This window comes from Danio aesculapii, chromosome 1 (genome assembly GCF_903798145.1).
Source record: "Danio aesculapii chromosome 1, fDanAes4.1, whole genome shotgun sequence".
In the NCBI taxonomy this organism is placed as follows: domain Eukaryota; kingdom Metazoa; phylum Chordata; class Actinopteri; order Cypriniformes; family Danionidae; genus Danio; species Danio aesculapii.
Window position 1 is genome coordinate 63,523,826 of NC_079435.1, and position 25,143 is coordinate 63,548,968.

Here is a 25,143-nt window from a genome sequence, read left to right on the forward strand (position 1 = left end):
GTGACCGTCAGCTCAGGTGAACACCAGTTCAGACTCACCTTGATGTTGTTCCCGGCCAGGTTGAGGTGCTCCAGCTGCTGCAGCTCCTTCAGGCCCTCGATGCAGCCGATGCTGTTGTTCTGCAGGTTCAGGATCCGCAGCTGTGTGAGTCTGCAGACGTTCATCATGCGCACCAGACGGTTACAGGTCACCGACAGCTGAGGGGACACAGACACAGACACACACCACTGTGAGCATTATTGAACTAGGGTTGTAACAATATACCGGTATGAAGGTCTACCACGATTTGAACGTGCACGATTATCATACCATGAACAATTGCATATCAACGGTTTTAACATAAGATTTAAAAAATCACATGCGCAACTTTTTTTACGCTTGGCGGGTCACGCTCTGAACTTGCGCACCTACACTCCTGTGCACATGCAGCAGAGATAATGGCAGAGCCGGAGGCTTTTTCGTCTGACCTCTATCCCCCGCCGAAAAAAAAGTTAAAATCTGTAGTATGGGAGTACTTCGGATACAAAAAAATGAACGAGGGATTGTTTTAGAGGACGGCTATCCGATTTGTAAAAAATGTGGGCGCAGAGTAGCCGCAAAAGGAGGCAATACATCAAACATGTTCGCTCACATTCGCGAACACCATCCCTCCGTGTATGGAATAAAATCACTGTCATTAATATTTTGTGCGTAAAAAAAATTCACGCATCCGTAATTATAAAATCGTAAAGGAAAACGGAGCGTACTCGTAATTTTACGAGGCTACAATTCCAAAATCTGCGATTAGAACAGACACAGATACGACATTTTGTTTTTCTGTTTGTTTATGACTGATAAATGTACGATGGGTGTACTTTACAAACACGAATTATAGTTTCTCCACGGACACGAAGTCCTGATTACGAGTACGAATCAAACAGCGAGACTTCACTGTCAAAATTACGTCACCGCTTCCACAGGCATTAATAAACAAGCGAGAGTCATCGAACACAACGGCGCGCCTGCTGGACACTCGAGCTCCACACACACTGTCTCAGATAAGATTTCTGTTATTCCCTCCTTGAGAAATGTCCGTCATGAGGTGTAATAAAGGTTGAGACTCAATGAGGTCCTATTTCGCTGTGTTTCTTGGACATTTTACTGAATCAAAATTAAGAACGGGCCGAGGATAGAGAGCTAGCATAATGTCTGTTAACGTTACAGGCAGCGAGCGCAGAGTCTCTCAGTGAATCACTGAACAGTGTTCAACTATAACAGGACATCTGTTGATTAAGTCACCTTTTTTAAAGCCAGATCGAATATTGATCTATTATGTAATGAAGATATCAGCAAAAGTCAATTTAAATATTTGAGGGTTTGTGCTCACCAGAAGTTTGTAACGTTAAACATTTATGAGACTATAAATCAAAATAAATAAATGTTAAATATGTGACCCCGGACCACAAAACCAGACATGAGGGGCAATCATCTGAAACAGACCTGTATGTCATCTGAAAGCTGAATAATTAAACCCCTCATTGATGCATGGAGATGATATGATCAGATATATATATATATATATATATATATATATATATATATATATATATATATATATATATATATATATATATATATTATCTTTAAATTTGTACAAAGTAAGGTATTAGTAACTATTGATATAAATGTTTGTTATGTTATTTGTTATTATTTGTTTGTTATATTACTTGATTAAACTATTAGTTACATTATATTGTATTACTATAATTAATAAACTATTACCATAAACATTTATATAACTATTTAGCCGTATACTATTCGGTGTGTTTCTCTCTTTCCATGTGTGTTTGTTCTATATTGGTGATTGTTTAATTACCACATTATATTTTGCTTATTCTGGTTTATTTAAAGTTAATTAATTGATAAGAGTAAAACTTTTCATTGTTTTATCTACCTATACTGGATAAATCTGTCTAATTTAATTTGTGTTCTCTGGTGATCTTAGAGTATTTGAGAGATATTTAAACAGTTAAAATAGGTGACTTAATCAACATATGTCATGTTATAGTTCAGTGATTCACTGAGAGACTCTGCGCTCGCTGCCAGTAACGTTAACTGACATTATCCTAGCTCTCTATCCTCGGCCCGTTCTTAATTTTGATTCAGTAAAATGTCCAAGAAACACAGCGAAATAGGACCTCATTGAGTCTCAACCTTTATTACAGCTCATGATGGACATTTCTCAAAGAGGGAATAACAGAAATCTTATCTGAGACGGTGTGTGTAAGCTCGAGTGTCCAGCAGGCGCGCCGTTATGATCGATGACTCTCGCTTGTTTATTAATGCCTGTGGAAGCGGTGACGTAATTTTGACAGTGAAGTCTCGCTGTTTGATTCGTACTCGTAATCAGGACTTCGTGTCCGTGGAGAAACTATAATTCGTGTTTGTAAAGTACACCCATCGTACATTTATCAGTCATAAACAAACAGAAAAACAAAATGTCGTATCTGTGTCTGTTCTAATCGCAGATTTTGGAATTGTAGCCTCGTAAAATTACGAGTACGCTCCGTTTTCCTTTACGATTTTATAATTACGGATGCGTGAATTTTATTTACGCACAAAATATTTATGACAGTGATTTTATTCCATATCCGTGCAGATAAAGGTAAGTTAAGTGTATATTTTCCATGACGCAGTGCGTGTACAGTATAACGTGGATGTCATGTAAAATGCGCAAATGACTGGATAAAAATAGACATGTTAATATCAACGTGCCAAAAGCGACTATCAACGCGCTTTCTGCACGCATCTGTGTGGCCTGTTTTATCTGACATACAAAAGTCTGTCTGGGTTGCTACAGCAAATTACTTCATCTAGGCAGAACAAAGCAATCTCTGAAAATAGTAATGTTTGTCTTAGGGATAAGGTCCAGGATGAAATTAAAATGTACAAAGCTCTTCCCACCATCTCCACTGATGCTGACCCTCTGGATTGGTGGAAAAGGCATGGTGAAGAAATGCCTCTTCTGGCAAATGTGGCCAGAAAAGTGTCTTTGTATCCCTGCCACAAGTGTGCCTTCAGAGAGGATGTTCAGTACAAGTGGACACATTCTCTCACCTCAGCGGTCAAGATTAAGTCCTGAAAATCTCAACATGCTTACATTTCTTCATCACAACCTAGACTGAAAAAAAAAACATCGCTTTAAATACATGTTTACAGCCATAAACTTGGTATTGCACTTTTGGTCTCCCATTTATCCTGATTATAAGGAAGGACAGTTTAAGTTTATTTTTGTCTAATCTTAAGACCTTGCTTGTTTATTCCTTCTAATTTAATTTATTAAAATGGGAGATTTTTCAGTTTATTTTTATAAAAGACTTCTATAGTTCTATTAAAATGGTTCTTTCAAACGTTTGTTGAAATAAAACCTTTGTTCAGTCAGAAAACGTGTTCTTATTCTTTTCAGGGTCTTTGCTACGAGAATTACTATTTAATACCGTATACCGCGAAACCGTCAAACCGTGGTATTGTTTTAGACGATTATCATACCGTAAAAAATTCATACCGTTACAACCCTATATTGAACACACACACACACACACACGCACACACACACACACACACACACACACACACACACACACACCACTGTGAGCATTATTGTCCACAGAGTGATGATATTACAGACCACTACCTCTTACTATATAAGCTGTGTTTACCTGAAATTAGCAGATCCGCTCCAATATATCGCCCTAGTAGAACTATTGTTCCATCCACTAAAGATGAATTTATAAATAACTTACCTGATCTTTCTCTACTTCGAAATGCACCCGCAAACGCAAATGACCTTGATGTAGTAACCAGCAGTATGGATGCCATCTTTACTAGCACTCTAAATACTGTGGCACCCATCAAACTAAAAAAGGCTAGAGAGAATAAATCTACACCGTGGTATAATAGTCAAACCCGCGCTCTCAAAACAGCAACCCGTGCCCTGGAACGTAAATGGAAAAAAACTAATTTAGAAGTCTTTAGAATTGCATACAAAGACAGTATGTCCAGCTATAGGAGGGCTTTAAAATCTGCCAGGGCTGAGCACCTCGACAAACTGATAGAAAATAATCAAAACAATCCTAGATTCTTATTTAACACCATCGCTAAATTAACAAATAATCGGTCATCTTTGGAACAAAACGTTCCACCGCAAATTAGTAGTGATGACTTGATGAATTTATTCAGTGATAAAATAGAAGGCTTTAGACAGAAAATAGGAGATATTAAACTTTCTGCACCGCCTTATACTTCAGATCCAGTAAACACGTCTCTGAATCTAAATAACCTACAGTGCTTTAAAATCATAGAACAGGAAGAGCTAGACAAAATTATAAATAGCTCTAAATCAGCTACGTGTATATTGGACCCAATTCCAACAAAGTTACTGAAAGAATTGCTACCTGTTATAGGAGAACCTCTTCTTAACATTATCAACTCTTCTTTATCTTTAGGTCATGTTCCAAATCCTTACAAGTTAACATTTATTAAACCTATTATTAAGAAACCACAACTGGAACCCAGCAACTGAGCTAATTATAGGCCTATTTCAAACCTTCCATTTATATCTAAAATACTAGAAAAAGTTGTTTCTGCTCAATTCTGCTCCTTTCTGCAGACCAACAATGTTTTTGAAGTGTTTCAGTCAGGTTTCAGAGCTCATCACAGTACAGAAACTGCATTAGTGAAAATAACCAACGATTTACTCTTAGCTGCTGACCAAGGGTGCATCTCGCTATTAGTTCTACTCGATCTTAGTGCGGCATTTGACACCATTGACCATGGTATCCTTATTAATCGCTTAAAGTCTACAGGTGTCCAGGGACATGCCCTACAATGGTTTAAGTCATACTTATCTGACCGTTACCAGTTTGTGAATATAAATGGACAGCCTTCACAAATCAGCCCAGTAAAATACGGGGTGCCTCAAGGATCAGTTTTAGGCCCTTTACTGTTTACAATATACATGCTACCCCTGGGAGACATTATTAGAAGACATGGGATCAGCTTTCACTGCTATGCAGATGATACTCAATTATATATTTCAACTAAACCTGACGAGACGTCTAATCTGTCCAAGCTAACTGAGTGTATTAAAGATGTTAAAGACTGGATGACCAACAATTATCTTCTCTTAAACTCAGACAAAACAGAATTATTACTTATTGGGCCTAAATCCTGTACACAGCAGATCTCACAACTCAACCTACAATTAGAGGGATACAAAGTTAGCGTTAGCTCTACTATAAAAGATCTGGGTGTCATATTAGACAGTAATTTAACTTTTAAAAATCATATATCCCATGTCACAAAAACTGCTTTCTTTCATCTGAGAAATATCGCTAAGTTACGAAGTATGCTATCCATCTCAGATGCAGAAAAGCTTGTCCATGCTTTTATGACTTCTAGGCTGGACTACTGTAATGCTCTGTTTGTTGGCTGCCCAGCATCCTCTATTAACAAACTTCAATTAGTACAAAATGCAGCTGCCAGAGTTCTAACCAGGTCTAGAAAATTTGATCACATCACCCCAATGTTATCCTCCTTACACTGGCTGCCTGTTAAGTTTCGTATTGAATTTAAAATATTGCTTCTTACATATAAAGCTTTAAATAATCTAGCTCCTGTTTATCTAACCAATCTTCTGTCTCGCTACAATCCAACTCGCTCTTTAAGATCTCAAAACTCAGGGCTTCTGGTAGTACCTAGAATAGCAAAGTCGAGTAAAGGAGGTCGAGCCTTCTCATTTATAGCTCCTAAACTCTGGAATAGCCTTCCTGATAACGTCCGAGGCTCAGACACACTCTCCCAATTCAAAACTAGATTAAAGACCTATCTGTTCAGTAAAGCATACACTTAGTGCACCACTTAGGGGGCTTCCACACAGGTTCTGCATCTTGTTGATATACACTATGAACAGCAGCTACGCTAATTATTTTCTTTATTCTCCATTTCCACCTGGGGATACTCTTCCCGAGGCCCGCAGACTATGCAGAGCCACTGATTCGATCCAAGACCAACGACGAGATGATCCCAAGGTTTCCATTATCCTGGACCTGGCCGTATCCTGAGCAGCTACTGCGATGGTCATGGAAGAGTGGAGAACATGAGACTGATTCCTGTGACGCTCCAGAGACAGACGAGTCTTCGCTGAGGCCAGCTTCCAGCCTCCGCCACTGAGACTGCAGCTCTGCACAAGACGTTTGGCCAGCGGAGAAATTAAAATGGTCGTGCCCAACTGAGCCTGGTTTCTCTCAAGGTTTTTTTTCTTCACTTCCGTCATTAGTGAAGTTTTTTTTCCCTCTCCGCTGTCGCCTCTGGCTTGCATGGTTCAGGATCTGTAGAGCTGCGCATGGTTGGATTTGCTCTTCAGTATTTGGACTCTCAGTAGTGATTATTAAACCACACTGAACTGAGCTCAACTGAACTGAACTTAAACACTACAAACTGAACTACACTGTTCCTATTTACTGTGACCTTCTATGCGAAGCTGCTTTGACACAATCTACATTGTATAAGCGCTATACAAATAAAGGGGAACTGAATTGAATTGAATTATTGAACACACACACACACCACTGCGAGCATTATTAAACACACACACACACACACACACACCACTGTGAGCATTATTGAACACACACACACACACACCACTGTGAGCATTATTGAACACACACACACACACACACACCACTGCGAGCATTATTGAACACACACACACACACACACACACACCACTGTGAGCATTATTGAACACACACACACACACACCACTGTGAGCATTATTGAACACACACACACACACACACCACTGCGAGCATTATTGAACACACACACACACACACCACTGTGAGCATTATTGAACACACACACACACACCACTGTGAGCATTATTGAACACACACACACACCACTGCGAGCATTATTGAACACACACACACACACACACCACTGTGAGCATTATTGAACACACACACACACACACACACACACACACACACCACTGTGAGCATTATTGAACACACACACACACCACTGTGAGCATTATTGAACACACACACACACACACACACCACTGTGAGCATTATTGAACACACACACACACACACACCACTGTGAGCATTATTGAACACACACACACACACACACCACTGTGAGCATTATTGAACACACACACACACACCACTGTGAGCATTATTGAACACACACACACACACACACCACTGCGAGCATTATTGAACACACACACACACACACACACACCACTGTGAGCATTATTGAACACACACACACACACACAGGCTGTATTCAAAATCACCCCCTGTACCCTCACTCACTACAGTAGTGCACTAATATAGTCCACTTCGAGGAGTGAGTGGAGTGAGTGTGTGGTGGAGCACTACTGAGTGCACTAAGAGTGTGTTTGCTGAATCCCTAAGATTCTGTCTTCATCCTCTCCCTCAGACACGGGTATAGCTCTGTCGAGTGTGCATGGGTTGTAGACTCGTTATTGCAGTGCATTGTGGGATTGATTGAGGGCACCTCAGAACATCCACTGTGGTTTCAGACACCACTAGAAATGGCTGCTCTCTCAAATAGTGCACTATTAAGGGTATAGGGAGAGATTTAGGATACAGCCACCCACCCACACACACACACACACACACACACACACACACACACACACACACACACACACACACACACACACACACACACACACCTGCTGCAGGTCCGGGTTGTGCTCCAGGTGCTCCAGCTTCATCAGCTGGTTCTGGTCCAGGATCAGTGTGTGTGTGTGTAAATCCGGGCAGAACAGCTGAGGCTCCAGCCGCTGCAGACCCTGAGCCGACAGGTCCAAAACCCCCGGACCTGAAAGAGAACAGCGCAGAATAAACACATCCGGCAGAGTATTGATCAATATAGCGATCAGAAAGATCATCGATCACACACACACACACACACACACACACACACACACACACACACACACACACACACACACACACACACACACACACACACATCAAGCAAATAAGCGCTGTTCTGCAGGTGTGTGGAGAGCAGCATATCAGTGATCTGACATCAGTCAATGACCGTTATTTCGGTGTTTACACACACGGCGGAGCTCCACACGCCCCGTTAAACTCGGTAATCCGCACACAGCGCCGGTCTGCAGAGAAACACTCCAGTTTAATGTCTCCGCTCAGCCAGACTCGTGGATTACTGCAGTATTATTGGCTGATTTTGTCATACCTCCGTGATTCGGCATCTGCAGCACCGGATCCGCCATCCCCGCTCCGGTCGCCGCCATACTTCCCGCTTGTGTCACCGCCAGGCAACCGAGCGCAGATTTCATTGGATGTTTTAATCTGAAGATATTTATATTTTTGAATATTTTTACAGAATATTAGGCTTCATTTGAATGTCAAATATATGTTTACTTTTAAAAAATATTTAACTTTAGCGAAACGAGTTCCTTTATAAGCCGCTTACCCACAATTCCTCTTCCTCTTCCCCGTCTGAACCGCCGCCATGAAGTGAGTGTATTCTGTGTTCATCCGCAAACATCTGCGATATAACCTTTCAGATGCGCCGATTAAAGTGTTTATGGGTTATTAATGACCGCGGCGGGTCTGTAATGACGCTCATTTGTGCTCTGCAGGGTCGAGCTGTGCAGCTTTAGCGGATACAAAATCTATCCCGGTCACGGCCGGCGATACGCCAGGATTGACGGAAAGGTAAAGCAGAGTTACTCAGAGTTACTCCGAGACCAGCAGCTTATCAATATCATCAATATTATTATTACTATTATCATCATGTGAATGTTGGAGGTCATCAGCCTAGTTGGCTAACTAGAGTTAGCGATGGGTTAGTAATGGCGAGCACCGCTGCTAATGCTACTACAGACGCTGGGTTACTCTGGGTTATTTAGCGGTGCTATGAGTTTTGCCTTATTATGGGTTAGTTTAGTGTTCTAGAGTTATTAAGGTTAGGGTTAGCTGAAGACTTGATCAACTGTAGGTCTGTACAGTCAGTCTAATCTGTGTGTGCGTGTATGTATATGTATATATATATATATGTATGTATGTATATGTATGTACATGTGTGTGTGTTAGAGAAATTGTGTTGATATACGAGCATCCTCTGCTACTGATAGTGTAGTTATGAACCCCTGCATGCTCTCGCTGATGTGTAACTCCTCCAGTGTTTTGATTGAGCAGTGTAGTCCGCTGTTCAGGTGTGCTGTGAGCGGTGTTTAGGATGGAGTGCTTCAGCACAGATCACTGGGCTCCGTGTGTGATTAAAGGATGTATTGATTATTGATTACATTGCTGTGTTCTGATCGAGATGCTGCTCTTCTGCAGGTTTTCCAGTTCCTGAACGCCAAATGTGAGTCTGCGTTTCTGTCCAAGAGGAACCCGAGGCAGATCAACTGGACCGTTCTGTACCGCCGCAAGCACAAGAAGGGCCAGTCTGTGAGTTCATTAACATTATTCACCGGACACGTGTGCACAGGGGGCTTATAGTCTTAAGACCGAGTGCATTATGGGTAGTGTAGTCCGGGAGGCTGTATGCTCACACTGAGGGAGAAGGGTGTGTTTCCTCCTGCAGTGTTCTCTGTGTTGATCTGAGTCCTGATATCACCGAACGCTGCGGGGTCACTGCCTCTCGCTCATCTCAGAGCAGACTTCTGGAGATCTACTGCAGCGGAGGAGAGCATAAAGCTAGCATTGCAGATGTTAGCATGATCAACCGCGTCTGTTCTCATCTCCACTGAATCATGAGATTAACACGAGTGAAGGACGGGGTTACTCCTGTGAGGAGGGCAGACGTCATGTGCTGGAGATCTGGAGCAAACCCTTCTGTGCACACTACTGTAATGAAGTACACTGACCTGTGTGTGTGTTGTGCTCTTCAGGAGGAGGTGTCGAAGAAGCGCACGCGTCGTGCAGTGAAGTTCCAGCGGGCGATCACTGGTGCGTCTCTGGCTGAGATTCTGGCCAAGAGGAACCAGAAGCCTGAAGTGCGTAAAGCACAGCGCGAGCAGGCCATCAGGTGAGACACACACACACACACACACACACACACACACACACTCCATTCAGTGATCATGCTTGATGCTAGTCATGGCGGTGCTCCTGTCTCTGTGGAAATCTCCAAACACACGTTTACACCAGTTACTGATCTGCTCGACTGGAGAATCCTCCATCATGTTCATTCTGTGAAGAGCTGTGTGAGCTTGTTCTGCTTATAGTCAGGGGTGTGTGTGTGTGTGTGTGTGTGTGTGTGTGTGTGCGCGCGCTGATCATCCCGCTCCAGCTAATGCTGCTGTGTATCTGATCTTTAGGGCTGCAAAGGAGGCGAAGAAGGCCAAGCAGGCGACCAAGAAGCAGACAACCCAGAGCACCAAGGTAAAGAGCTGCAGATAACTGTGTGTGTGTGTGCGTGCGTATCTGGCTCGATCCTGAGCTGACTGTTTTGCACCTTGAGGTGTTGTGCAGTGGCACACAAGACAGGCAGCAGCGGGAAGAGAATACACACTGCACAATCAGTGTTGTTCACATTCTCACACACACACACACACACACACACACACACTCTCTCTCTCTTCAGTGCAGGGGCCTGTTTCAGTAAGGAGGTTCAGCCAACTCTGAGTTTTGGGTTTCAGAACAGCTGATCTGAGTTGGGTCAATCAAGTCTGAGTAAACTAACTCCGAGTTAAGCGCACACACCGAGACTAGAGAAAGGCATGATCAATGGAGCGCAGATATATATATATATATAAAGCAGCGTTTCCATCCAGTGAGTCAAAGAGAATAAAATCCTCACTTCCTGATTAACTGGAGTCAAATATCAACAGTAGAAACAGAATTTACTGCGGTAGGAGAAGCTGCGTCAGTCTCTTATTTAATAAATGTACTCGCGCCTCAGAAGACAATGCGGACACCGTGAACAGGTGGGGGCGTTTGATCCATGAGACGCGGAGAACAGACGCTCTTGACCCTCTGGAGGTCATTAATAATATAATAACCCTAATACTGAAACGGTTCAGGCCTTTTAGACTGAGCTAAACTACAGTTCAGATGTTCTGCAGGGTGCTCAGCCTGCTGATTTGACCATTCACACACATCATCACATGATCTCTTCTAACGCACCCTTTTAATGCACATCCTGCAGTGTGTTCAGTAAAGTGTTGCCAGCGTAGTTCATGTGCATCTTTACTACTGAATAAAAGTTTCTCCTCCTCAGTTATGCGCAGGTGTGTTTATGCACATCTCCAACATGAGCATTAAAACAGGTGAGTGGAAACGTAAAGCAGGCGAGAAACAGCGCTTCATCTTTAATAAAGGAGAGGAGACGGACAGAAACTCTGAGTTTAGAGAATAAAGCTGCTCCTGACCAGGTTAGCTTCACCACAGTGACTGACTCTGAGTTAAAGTGAGCTCTCTATCAGAAACAGGCTTGACTTACCCTGCTGTCTCCAGTCTGACTAACCTGCCATTCTGACACAGAAAACCCAGAGTTTCTCATTTCAGGGTTAACATACTCTGAGTTTCCACCTAACCTCCTTTATGAAACGGGGCCCTGGTGTTGTGTGTCTTCAGTTGTTTACACACACACACACACACACACACACCCTCTCTTCAGTGCAGGTGTTGTGTGTCTTCATTTGTTTACACACACACACACGCACGCACGCACGCACACACACACACACACACACACTCTCTTCAGTGCAGGTGTTGTGTGTCTTCAGTTGTTTACACACACACACTCTCTTCAGTGCAGGTGTTGTGTGTCTTCAGTTGTTTTCTCACACACACACACACACACACACACACACACACACACACACACACACACACACACAGACACTCTTCAGTGCAGGTGTTGTGTGTCTTCAGTTGTTTACACACACTCTTCAGTGCAGGTGTTGTGTGTCTTCAGTTGTTTTCTCTCACACACACACACACACACACACACACACACACACTCTCTTCAGTGCAGGTGTTGTGTGTCTTCAGTTGTTTTCTCTCACACACACACACACACACACACACACACACACACACACACACACACACACACACACACACTCTTCAGTGCAGATGTTGTGTGTCTTCAGTTGTTTTCTCACACACACACACACACACTCTTCAGTGCAGATGTTGTGTGTCTTCAGTTGTTTTCTCTCACACACACACACACACACACACACACACACACTCTCTTCAGTGCAGGTGTTGTGTGTCTTCAGTTGTTTACACACACACACACACACACACACACACACACACACACACACACACACACACACACACACACACACACACTCTCTCTCTTCAGTGCAGGTGTTGTGTGTCTTCAGTTGTTTACACACACACACACACACTCTCTTCAGGGCAGGTGTTGTGTGTCTTCAGTTGTTTACACACACACACACACACACTCTCTTCAGGGCAGGTGTTGTGTGTCTTCAGTTGTTTACACACACACACACACACACACTCTCTTCAGTGCAGGTGTTGTGTGTCTTCAGTTGTTTACACACACACACACACACACTCTCTTCAGGGCAGGTGTTGTGTGTCTTCAGTTGTTTACACACACACACACACACACACACTCTCTCTCTCTCTCTCTCTCTTCAGTGCAGGTGTTGTGTGTCTTCAGTTGTTTACACACACACACACACACACACACACACACACTCTCTCTCTTCAGTGCAGGTGTTGTGTGTCTTCAGTTGTTTACACACAGACACTCTTCAGTGCAGATGTTGTGTGTCTTCAGTTGTTTTCTCTCACACACACACACACACACACACACACACACACTCTTCAGTGCAGGTGTTGTGTGTCTTCATTGGTTGTGTTTTTGTGTTTTCAGGCTCCTGCTAAATCGGCTCAGAAACAGAAGATCGCCAAGCCCATGAAGGTCAGCGCTCCCCGCGTCGGTGGCAAACGCTAAACTCTGATGTGCTAATAAAGATTTACTGCTAACCTTCAGTGTGTGTGTGTGTGTGTGTGTGTGTGTTTAGCCGGATCAGTGATGCTGTGTGTTTATTAGAACACTGTTTACGCTGTTTGTCCGCTTCAGTGGTCAGGTCCTGCGTGTGGCTGCAGACGTGGTTAACTCCGCTGATGATTGTTGTTGTTGTTGTTGTTGTTGTTGTTGTTGTTGTTGTGTGGAAGCGTAAACAGAGCGGGTGTCCTGAACCTGCTGCTGAGTAAACCAGTGTAGAATCAGCAGAGCGTCTGTGTAAGTCTATTTGCAGTAAATGTTTGCACGTCTGTGTTTCGTCAGGGTATAGTTGCTCTTCTACTGGAGTGCTGGTTTCGTCTGACTGCTGCAGGAGAATCTCTCGGTGTTTATTAATCCCACAGTTATTGAAATCGGTCATTTAATACATATAAACTGTACACTCTACATGCTTTGTCATAGATAACAGGTCACGTTTGGCAAATGATGTCCGTCGTTCGCCCTCACAGTTGTTCAGTAATGGTGTTATAGTGATGATAAAAGCCCCCTAATTTTAAACAGTGTTGGACTGTAAATGACTGAAGCTGTCTTTGCTTCCACTATCGGTTTCTCCATGAAGCTCGCCTTTACTGTTGACATGACGGCTCAAAATGATCATTAAAACAACACACATGACGGCTATGAGCGCAGTCACAGAAAATACACCCTGTAACTCTGATCAATGATGGACATGTCTAGTCATGACTGAGTTTTGGTCCGTTTTAAAGCTCATTCTGCTTTAGAAGTAAACAGTACCGCGAGCACATTGTGCCAAATTTAATCCCTGTTTCCAAACAATCCAGTGGATCTTGTAGGGATGGTATACAGCTTAACCCAAAGAATGAGCAGTCTGTCAGATGAAGAAGAGCCAGAGTCAGGGTTACAAATAAAGTTTACTGAAGATCGTTTGCAGCTTCAACACTCGCAATGAGTTCCTAGCCGTGTGTTAACTTATTCATTAGTTAAAATCATTTTAAAGTTAAATACTCATATTTAATAAAGTAATGGGGAACAGGGTGATGGAGAAATGTTGATCCATGATGAGACGGAGTAAAAGGCAGAAATCCGAATCCTTCAATCTGCAGGGATGAAAAGACTCATCATACAAGACTAATAGCTTAAGTAACGAGCATCAGCGGCATTCAACATCAATTATAGCACATCTTTCTGTCTGAGCTTTGATAAAAATCAGCAATGATTTAGAGAAGAGGGGCACGACAGGGGCCATGCTGATTTAAATGGGGGCAGGTGCCCCTGTGGCCCCGCCCCTGATAACAGTTCATTTTCTTTTCAGGTAAGTCCCTTTTACTAATCAGGGGTCACCACAGTGGAATGAACCGCCAACTTATCCAGCACATGTTTTACGCAGTGGATGCTCTTCCAGCTGCAACCCAGTACTGGGAAACACCCATACACACATTCACGCTCACTCATACACTACGGCCAGTTTAGTTGATCAATTTCCCTATAGCACATGTGTTTGGACTGTGGGGGAAACTGGAGCACCCGGAGGAAACCCACACCAACACAGAGAGAACATGCAAACTCCACACAGAAACACCAACTGACCCAGCCGGGATTTGAACCAGCGATCTTCTTGCTTTAAGGCGACAGCACTAGCTACGGTGCCACCGTAATATAAATGTAAGAATTGTAAAATGCATTTATCACAGCATATACAAAACAGAAAACAACATACACACCTCACTGAACAAGGCTCCCAACATGAGAAGTGCTGCTGCAAAAATCAATTCCTGGAACATAAGATGTGACAAACAATTCTGAAGGAGTCCATCCAGAGCTATACTTTAATAAGATTAATCAAGTGGAGAAAGTTTAACCCTTTAACCCCCACAGCAAAATGCTCAGTTTTAAATGAAAGAAACAGGGAAGCACAGCTGAAGATAATGAGTTATAAAATAACAGAGGATTACTGATTATCAGTCCTGTTTACAAGAAAAACTGAAGGAAAAATACAAGAACAGAAATAGAGAAACACCGAGAACAACTGACTTCAGGCAAAGCTCTGATGAAACCAGCTGAAGGACAAATGATTAAACCAGTACAACATCAGCAGATAAAGCGCTCCACAAACAGCAGCAGCAGTGATCACTAGCCTGTTTCACTCAGTCTCACATCTACAAAAGCTCTTCTTGAGCTAAATCTTGACATTTAACGTCACCATCATGGAGAAAAGGGTTTGCTTTAGTTGGCCTCGTAGCCCTGAACTGCTTCATATTCATTTATTCGGGCTGCTGGAAATTAGTTGGAAAAGTTTATTTGTAACAGAAAACAAGCCACGTAAAATGAAAACAAGCAGTGTCAGGGGATACTGATTCTGTTTAAAGCGCAGCACAAATAAATAATTCACTGATGATAACTGATGTTTAATCCATTATTAAAGTGATATAATAACATGCCCTCGGTGTGCCACAGGTATCATCGGTGTCTGTTTTTATATCTAGGTTGAAATCTTCCCTCTTTGATTTGGCATTTTGCCAATGAGAAAAGCCAATTTAGCTGTAATTTTATCATTTTTCTTTGCTGTGATGTGTGTTGTGCAGCACATTGGACAATCGGATGTGTTAAATAGTGCTATATAAATTAAGTTGACAGAGACGTCAATATTCAGCGTGTGAACCTCAACAACGGTGACAATTAACTAAAATTGACCATAACTGAACTGTTTTTCAATTCACTCTGTTAACTGGACCACGATCAGCTCACTCTTCATGTGTCTGCTCATCATCTGATATATGGTGACGTATGAAACAATGGAAATCATCTAAATATTTAATATAATCAATCACACTACTATGATTATAATAAACTGAGCCCAATCAGAGCAAGACTGAATTACATTATAATAAAGGTGTTTAATAATGTCTGAGTTACAGCACATAGAGAAACACTGAAGTGAAGCACTCAGGGGTGAAGAGCCCAACTAAAGCAGCCGCTGACCTCCATTATGATGACACCAAAACTAAATAAAACACCTCTGCTAATCCTCAATAGGAACTGTACGCACGTCAGAGCGGTCAGGAATCAGGGAATCTGCTGAAGCTGTTTGTGCAGTTGTTTAATGATCCTCTGCTTCTGGTTCATTTGCTTGAATTCTGGCTGAGATGTGGTTTTGCTATGGCTTAATTGTGGCCTAGATGGCAAACAGGAGCGGACCGCTCATGTGCCATCATTCCATGCGGTATGTGGTCCGGCTGTAAGTGTCTGGTGTGAGCCGGATTTGAGCCATATGAATTTTCCTAGCTGGGTCTCCTCTTCAGTGATGTTGATACTGTATTTTATTACCTTCGTTAATACACAGAAAATTCATCTGAATGTAAATTCTCTGTGTTGAAGCCTTTCAGAGTAAAGTGTTGACTCTATACAGGTGGATTTTAATAAATGATTCTAATCAGAGTAAGAAGCTGATTTGATCCAGTCTGAAATCAAGGACTTACATATCCAACACTTGGTGGTGTTATTTCCAACATCCGGGAATTCATGCAGTCCCAGTCATTGAAGAATTTTCCAGACGCCATTTTCCATCGGTGAGTCAAACTACCTCAATGCTTGCATTCTACTGACTTTCTGTAAGGAAATATGGTTGTAAATATATTGTTAGGATAATTACATTAGAATGGAGTGTCAATTTTAATCTTTGGCGCTTCATTCGTGGTCGTTTGTGTATGTAACTGCATTGCTATTGACTTCTTTACAAGAATGCTTTTCTATATGCTCACGCATTCATAGAGGACGTTTTCCCTCGCTTAGGAGAGGTTCTGAAACATATCTGGTGAGTAAATCAACATGCTTATATATGAAAGGTTTCCTGACTAGAAATAGAAATGTTTATTATTCGTGTAGGTTAATTTGGTTATTTCAAACACCGTGGCCATTTTAAACAGTTCATGGCCGACACAGGCGGAGAGTGTGTAAGGCTAGGGAATGCTTAGCCTCCCCCTGGCCAGAGACCACAGAGACAGCAGCAAAGAAAAAAAATTGCATTGAAAACATGCAAAAAAAATGTAATGTTGATGATTAACACAACACTTTCACTATTGTAAGTTTGTCAATCAAATCTAAAAAGTCCCCCTCCGCACAGAAATGGAACTGTCCAACCCCGCACGTTGCACTAATGAGCGCTGTTTATTACTGGAGTTCACAGCTGCTCAGAAACTAAACCAAGTGCTGGCCAGCGGACTATTCTGATTTGCTGGTCAAGGACAGAAGTAATAAAATGACAAATGAGTATTACGAGAGGTATAATAATATATACACTGGTTTAACTTGTTTTCAGCATTAAATGAAATTGGTAGTTTGATTGTAACGCAGTCTAGCCTATAGTGGAGTAATCTTTAGCCAATTACAGTTTTACATTTTAAAGGTCAAATACTTATTGCTGAATTAAAAGTTCGGTTTTCAATTGGCCTCGTGAAAAACAGAATGATATCGTATTCTCAGGGCCGACGCGTACAGAGGCAACCTAGGCGGCCACCGAGGGCAGAAGAATAGTGAGGGCTGCATCCTCTCTAATATTAATTATTATTATTGGTAATAGTAATAAAAGCAACAAAGAGTAATAATTTCATTTGAAACTGCATACAGTAAGTAATAAATTAATATTTAATAAATAAGTATTTAACAATGTTTAAATATTTAATAAATGCCGTCTTGATGAACAGAATTATTTTAATTAGATTTTTAAATAAAAGTAATAATAATCAAAAATAAATAAACTGACCCCAAACTTCTGACCCATAGTGTAGACACTTTCTCAGACATTTAACATCAGTAGCTTAGTTCTAGTCAGGGAAATCTTAGTCAACTTTTTCCTCCGGCATGATATTGTGTTTAAAACTGTTGGCTAAACTTTGCAGGTGCACAATATTTCTGTTTTGTTAAAGGCATTTACTGCATTGTAAACAGGCACCTGTCTGTAAAATTAATTAACTGATTCACATTTTAGCAGCCTAACAACCAAGGGGAAGTCCCTGCCCTGGCAATATAACTTACTACCACAACCCATTCCCCCTCCCTTTGAAGAGTTGCTGAGGCATACAGTATATGGTGGGTAAATCAATTTATTATAACATTACACAGCAAAATCCTCAGAGTAAAAATGACTCAATTCAGAGAATATTTGGTCCCTCTCTAAACTGAGTAAAATGTACTCAACAGCAGAGTAAAAGTTAATGAGACAATGATGGGGTTAATTAAGTGATGATTGAGCACTGATGATGAACAACTGCGGTTAATAAGCAGAAACAGAAGAGAAGCAGCAGCAGCTTCGCTCATTTCTGACCTGTTTGACTTTATTTCTGTCAGATGTTCACAAAAGTACATATGAAATTTATTGAGAATTAACTGTTTTAGTTATTTACATTTTACAAAAAAAAAAAAACATGTTTCCCACATCATGTCACCATCATGGAGAAAAGTGGTTGATTTACTTGGGCTCTTTGACTTGATCTCTAATGTTGATATATCGATGTTATCAATGTTAAGTATAAAGAGCAAATATGATCAGGTTGATTGATTCTTATGCTTGATATGAGTTACTATGAAAGAGTAAATGTTTGATTTTGCAAATTAAATTTAAATAATTGTTTATCATTGTAGAAACAAAATTCAGTCTTTTTTAAGAGAATGGACCTCAGCTGAGGGTTTTATACATTTTTATAACACACTGAGCATCTGAATCACTTTAGAAACACAGACATCAATAATCAGCGTGTCTATCTCAACAGTGGTTAGAGATTTTATTTATTTTTTGGCTGCAATGTATGCTAAGAGAATCAAACAACAATCATCCATAGTTCCCAGCATGCACTGCAGGAAAAAAAATCTCACCATAGTTGAGAAGCACACGTTTATGTCTGTTGTTTGAGTGTTTTATGATCTGAGAAAAGTGTTGCTGAGTTCCATGTTCTTGATACGGTGCTCCTTTTGTGATAAAACATTATTCAAATTTAACAGGTCAAAACTAATATGCTGATTTGACCAGTGACTAAATCACCACAGAATCAATTATCCAGAGCACATTTGCACTCTTTATGGAATATTTGCCACAATACACTATTTGACAAACAAAGAGAAACAAACTTTAGAAATCGAGTCAGAGTCCAAGTAAAGTAACTGCTGTTCTCCTCAATGGTGACACCTTAAACACAATAAGTGGTGGTGTTTTTTATTGTTAATTGTTAAGTAAAAAATTACTTAGTTCTTAATAATATCACTATATGGAATTTTTCAGAGTCTGGCAGAAATAAGGCCAGACAGGTTGGTAATAAGTAAAGCTATTGTTTGTGGAGTTGCTCAATGATCCTCTGCTGAAACTTTTGAGAGATTTGATGTGTTTTATTCCAGTTTATTTCATCTACGACTGTGATGGAAATCAGTTGTAATTTTGTGTTTCTCTTCTGTTTCTGCTTATTAACCGCAGTTGTTCATCATCAGTGCTCAATCATCGCTTAATTAACCCCATCATTGTCTCATTAACTTTAACTCTGCTGTTGAGTACATTTTACTCAGTTTAGAGAGGAACCAAATATTCTCTGAATTGAGTCATTTTTACTCTGAGGATTTTGCTGTGTAACCTGTTTGGCCTAGAAAAATAATTATTCCTGCATTTGTAGTAATTATTTAAAATACTGCAGTAATTGTGAATTTTGGTGGATCATTTGTGGTTACTTGAATGCTATATAAACATATTGACAGTTATTACCATTATTTTAATAACTAAATGCATGTGCGCATGTTCAAATACCTGTCTCTTGTGCTTTTTCAGGAATTAAAAGGGTTTGTTCATCTATAAAATAAAATTGACACTTTATTTTGTATTTTAGTACCAAAACTAGCAAGGGAAGCCCCCTGCATCTGCCTATGCAAAACCTCCAGATACAACGTCCCACAAGCTACCTAAATATAGTGTTTTACAGAACACATGTCACCATATATTGTTTATATATTTTATATAAATTAAGATTTTACTCACTTGTTAGGGTTAGGTAACTTTGCATCATTACCTAATAAATGCATCTAAACAGTGAAATTTAAATAGTGAAATCATGTTAACAGCCAGTAAATATCAGAGTACAGCAATGTTCACAGTCAAGTAAATAAAGCGTGTCCACCACATAAAACATTTAAAATGTGCAGTCCTGCTATATACAGAGCCAAACATGATAAAAGAGATAATCAAAGAGACTTTGGCTGGCTTTAGTGTGTTTGAACTCACTTAAATCAGTCAACCTGTCTATTTTAGGATCCTCTGAGTAGGGTTGGGTACCGAAACCCAGTGCCATTAGAGCACCGGTACCTTTGTAACCGGTCTGCACCGGATCAAATCAACATATAAATTTCGGTGCCTAATTTCGGTGCCACTGGTGCTGCGACAAGGACGTAAGAAGCATCAAGGGGTGCATCAAAGGCACATACAGGTACGCGTTGTCACACCATCTCGAAACCTTTAATTCTAAACAACTTTGAGGAATACAGACAGGCGACGTCAGGTGTTTGTTCTCGTTGCTTAGGGAACGGACACACACAGTACAGCGCATTCGGTGAGCGAGAGCGACTCTCTTCAGATCAACACGCATGATCGCGTTTATCAAATTTGCTTAAACTAAACGTTCTAAATGGTATTTTACAAGCAATGATTCTGACACTGCAACGTGAAGCAGATGCTTTACATTACGGCGTGTAAGGGGGAAACACGTCAAGCTTAATGACACATTTGAGAGCTCAAAGGCAGGGGAATGCACTGTCTCTGACATCAGCTGGCACTTTCAATGAGTACATACATGGACACTAATGCTCCGATTTTAATATGATTTAGACAATACTCTGATTTAGAGACTAGACTACCATATAAACCATATCTGCGCGCTCTAGGTGTCACGTACACTCACTCTCTCGGGCTTTTAATATAGGAAGTGCTCGGCTATGCAGAGACCATTATTAATCAGAAATCTAGTGTACATAGTTGTGTACAAAGAACAGATGTAACACAATGATCAAATGTAATTTTCAGTCACGCTCATGTAAGTCATATTCAACTCATTCAGTTTTGCTTTCATTCATTTTTGATTTCCATCTTCAACACATGATTTATTTACAGCACACTTTTAAACATAATAGATTAACTAATTTACTTCTTCCCCATGGTGCCAGTCAGTCAATTTTACTAGTTATATATATATAACATTTACCTACCCCCGCTATATATACATATCCCCCCTAACCACCACTGCCTATAACATGTAATACAGGATCATGAAAGGAACGTTTAAAAAGCAGCTCATGTAAACACCTTGATCATATTATTGTCTTATTCAGATTAAGGCAAATCATTAGATTACTGATACCCATGTAAACACAGTCACAAGCCCCAACCCTAGACAAAAGGAGTTCAGTATTTTGATGACAGCCTTAACACAGGTTAGTAGTAAGCTAATGTAATTTCATAATGCAAATCTTAAATTCATGCTAAACATCAAATTATCAAAGGAAATATATTAATGAATTTAAATATATAAAATATGAATTGATGTTTACTTTAAACTGAAATTATATTGTTCTAATAAAATTAGTGTTTAAAAACATTTAGTCAAATAAAAGATTTTTCTAGAGTCATCCACCATAATCTTGTGGCTCAAACGTATCGGTTCAGGCACCGTTTTGGCACTGATATCGTTTTAAAAGTATTGATTTAGCACCGGTATCAAAATAACCCCAATTGATACCCAACCCTACCTCTGAGCAGTTTCTGCAAGCAGTGGAGACCCCAGAGCAACATCAGGAGTGACCTTTTGTATCTGTGCTGTGGTGCATTATGGGAAGTGGAATAGACCAAATGAAGGGTTTTATTTATTTATACTAAATATGTCTTAATATGTTTACATGGGGCAACGCAGTGGCGCAGTAGGTAGTGCTGTTGCCTCACAGCAAGAAGGTCGCTGGTTCGAGCCTCGGCTGGGTCAGTTGGGGTTTCTGTGTGGAGTCTGCATGTTCTCCCTGTGTTTGCGTGGGTTTTCTTTCATTTGTCCTCCGATTTCCCCCACAGTCCAAAGACATGCAGTACAGGTGAATTGGGTAAGCTAAATTGTCCGTAGTGTGTGTATGTTTCCCAGAGATGGGTTGCAGCTGGAAGGGCATCCACTGCGTTAAACATGTGCTGGACAAGTTGGCGGTTCATTCCGCTGTGGCGACCCCGGATTGATAAAGGGACTAAGCCGAAAAGGAAATGAATGAATGAATGTTTACATGGCTGTTGAATATTGTGATATTTCTCCAGTGATGGAAGAAACTAAGCTCTCCAAAGCATCAAATCAATATAATCAAATTAAATAATTTCTTTGTAAAACGACTAGCTGTTTTTAAGTGTTTGTGTGAAACGCCACATGCTGGCGACCCCTGCTGGTTAATATATGTAAATGCATCAAACTCTGGCCTAAAATGTAAAAGCCCTTGCCAACACGTTGTAAATGTTTATGTAAAGTGCCAAATGCACATCACTTGGAATCACTCAGTGTTTTAATGTGACCAGTGAACATTCGTGCTACTAGTGAATTTATCATGAAGATAATTACAAACGCTTAGCCAATATTGCAGATCTGTTTCATCTGTTTAGTTTATTTCATCAACTTTATTTAATCTTCATCTATATGATCATTTATATATCACTTTCATTTGTTTTTTTCTTTCTAATTAAGTGTAATTAATCACATTTTATAATTGTAATATATTAACATAATATAATATAAAAAAATTTAAATTGTTGATTTTTTTAGTTTGTAATTTGTATTTTTTATAATCTCGTTTGAATTTAGATATTTTATGTTTCTATACCGACAGATGTTAGGTGAACAAACTCCTGTTTTAATGAATATAACTGTTAAATAAAATGTAGTTTGTGATTCATGTTTAAAAGGGGCTGTACTCATTCATGCTGAGCACTGTATATGTATGTTTTCTCTCTCTTTTCTCCCCGTATTTAAATCTGAAATGTATATATATATATATATATATATATATATATATATATATATATAAACGTATTGTTGTAAAAAAAAAAATGTAAGAGATAGAGAACCCAGTCCAGGAGACTCGAAACAAGCAGAATTCCTTTATTGAGTCGTGTTGGTTAATCTGCAGTCATACAGCGTCTTCAAGAAGTCCATGTGTCTACAGGAGCCTACTGGAGGTCTGCAGTCTGCGAGTTTTATCACAAGTCTGAATTAAGACAAAGTTGTCCTGTCTATAATGTCTTCTTAGGAGGAGGGAAGACGGCTAAACAAAGCATGCTAATTCAGTATTGGAGTCAGCATGACAACCAGCATATAGGTGTTAGAAACCGGCCCAGCAACTGACCACACAAGTTAATCAACCAAAGTGGTTTCTTTGGCCTGAAAGTATCACCCAAAGACAAAGGCAGAGACGTTAAAAGCCTGGCCATAGCATTTGCATTACTCTGGCTTAGCCTGTAGTCAGAAAGACAAAGGTAAATGTCCCTCATGGCTGGGCTGTTAATAAAATGATATAATCAAAAACCAAAGCTTTTCAGTCATATGTAGATTATTGTTCATTTAAAACTAGATTATATAAATTTATATTTCCACAGTATCGAATGACAATAGCATGGAGTGACTGTAAAACACATTTATTTCAAGTAGCATTGACAATGAAACTAACATATAAACCAGGATTAATCTTAGCCTGGTTGTTAACCTGCTCTGGAGCTCAGGCTAGCTGCAGAGAATAAACCTCCATAGTAACTTAATTTAGTCTGCTTTCATGCAACTGAGTCAAGGTTTAGCTCAGCAAGTATAACCCCAAAAGCTTAATTTCTTATTTCATTTTAGTGCAACATCTCTCAGAGCAGATCAGTCCTAAATTCCATCAGAAGTTGCTCATTAAAACTGTTCCAATGGCATTTACATATTATTTATTGCAAGTCATTTCAGATGATTGAGGTGTGGGACTCAACATTACTGTGGATTTAACCACAAGATTAGTACTCTCACCTGCATTTAGGGATGCCTGATGTGAAACTGATGTTTCGACCCAGTGTCGAGATCCGGAAGCGCAAGTGTTTCGAAACACTGTACCGAAGCATGATCCGAAACACCCAGGTCACGTGACTAAAGTGTTTCGAAACATTGATCAGTTCAGAAGCGTTTCGAGGCCTGGAGAATTAACATTTGACTGACTGGGTCAAGTATTAGTTTCTGTCTTGTATGGCCTAGTGGACCGTGCATGTGCGTGTTGTAACTGGTTTCAAATGACTTTTGGGTTCGACTCACGACTTGCACAAATACTCCAAAATCCTGATTTTATGTGTTTTAATCATGTTACTGTTTATGGTGTAGTCTAGATAGGATACAGCTGCAGATACGCCATCAATACAGCATCATTTATGTAACTGTAAAACAATAATGAATATTTTTACAGTACTGTGATGGTTGGGTTTAGGGTTTGCGTAGTCGTTAATAAAATACAAATAAATGGGAAATTTAATGAATAATATAAATAATTCTTGTTAACTTCTGTCCACAACTGTATCTGATCTAGCAACAGCCCTGTTTTATGACCAAACAAGACATATTTATTCACAAAGTGTTTATTCGGATGTCAGACCAATGTTGAAACAAAATGATACATGAACAAAGCATCTTAAACTGATATTAAAGCATTTCAAAGCAGCTGTAATAGCATAGATTCGAACTAACAATCCCCGCATGGTAGTCAGGAACCCTAACCAATGCACTATATCACTTCAGGATTCAATCTTACAATGTGGGGTTTAATACCTCAATTTGCTCAACTGTTCTTTGCTGAAGCTGTTCCAGTGTAATACATAAAAAAATGAGCATTAGGCATTCTATGTAGAGTGGGGTTTTGAAATGTTTCAAGCTTCGACATATTTGCTTCTTCTGTTCCAGTGTTTCACGACGCCTCGTTTTGCCCACCACTACCTGCATTTGCAGTTGATTTGCATGAATTAGTTAGCAAGAAGAGAGTTGATATACAACTTGAATTGTAACGTGTACTAAATCAGCTATGCTCCTCAAAGACGGTAACTTC

At 40.3% G+C, this 25,143-nt stretch overlaps 2 protein-coding genes across 4 annotated transcripts in view; one reads left to right on the forward strand and one right to left on the reverse strand.

Moving 5' to 3' along the window:
* The window catches only part of cep97 (centrosomal protein 97), a 12,810-nt gene extending 4,460 nt beyond the window's left edge, over window positions 1-8,350 (reverse strand). Inside the window, exons 1-3 of one of the 3 annotated variants that reach the window (XM_056464413.1) lie at window positions 8,290-8,350; window positions 7,757-7,905; window positions 39-197 (exon numbers count right to left, since the gene is read on the reverse strand). In XM_056464413.1, coding sequence (XP_056320388.1) covers window positions 39-197; window positions 7,757-7,905; window positions 8,290-8,347 — 366 coding nt within the window. In that variant the 5' untranslated portion in view covers window positions 8,348-8,350. Of the gene's footprint in view, window positions 1-38; window positions 198-367; window positions 1,025-7,756; window positions 7,906-8,289 lie in introns of those variants that run through there. The other 2 variants (XM_056464422.1, XM_056464431.1) reach the window with 2 other exon arrangements.
* Window positions 8,351-8,509: 159 nt separating this feature from the next.
* Window positions 8,510-13,046, forward strand: rpl24 (ribosomal protein L24). The gene is made up of 6 exons (XM_056464440.1): window positions 8,510-8,573; window positions 8,699-8,774; window positions 9,402-9,512; window positions 9,956-10,092; window positions 10,385-10,448; window positions 12,928-13,046. Exons 1-6 carry the CDS (start codon window positions 8,569-8,571, stop codon window positions 13,006-13,008), a joined length of 474 nt encoding a protein of 157 aa, XP_056320415.1. The 5' UTR covers window positions 8,510-8,568; the 3' UTR covers window positions 13,009-13,046.
* Window positions 13,047-25,143: the final 12,097 nt, after the last annotated feature.

Coding starts and splice junctions, on each gene's coding strand:
- rpl24 (XM_056464440.1), top strand. Junction 8,775..9,401: donor ACGCCAGGATTGACGGAAAG/GTAAAGCAGAGT, acceptor GCTCTTCTGCAG/GTTTTCCAGTTCCTGAACGC. Junction 10,449..12,927: donor AGACAACCCAGAGCACCAAG/GTAAAGAGCTGC, acceptor TTGTGTTTTCAG/GCTCCTGCTAAATCGGCTCA.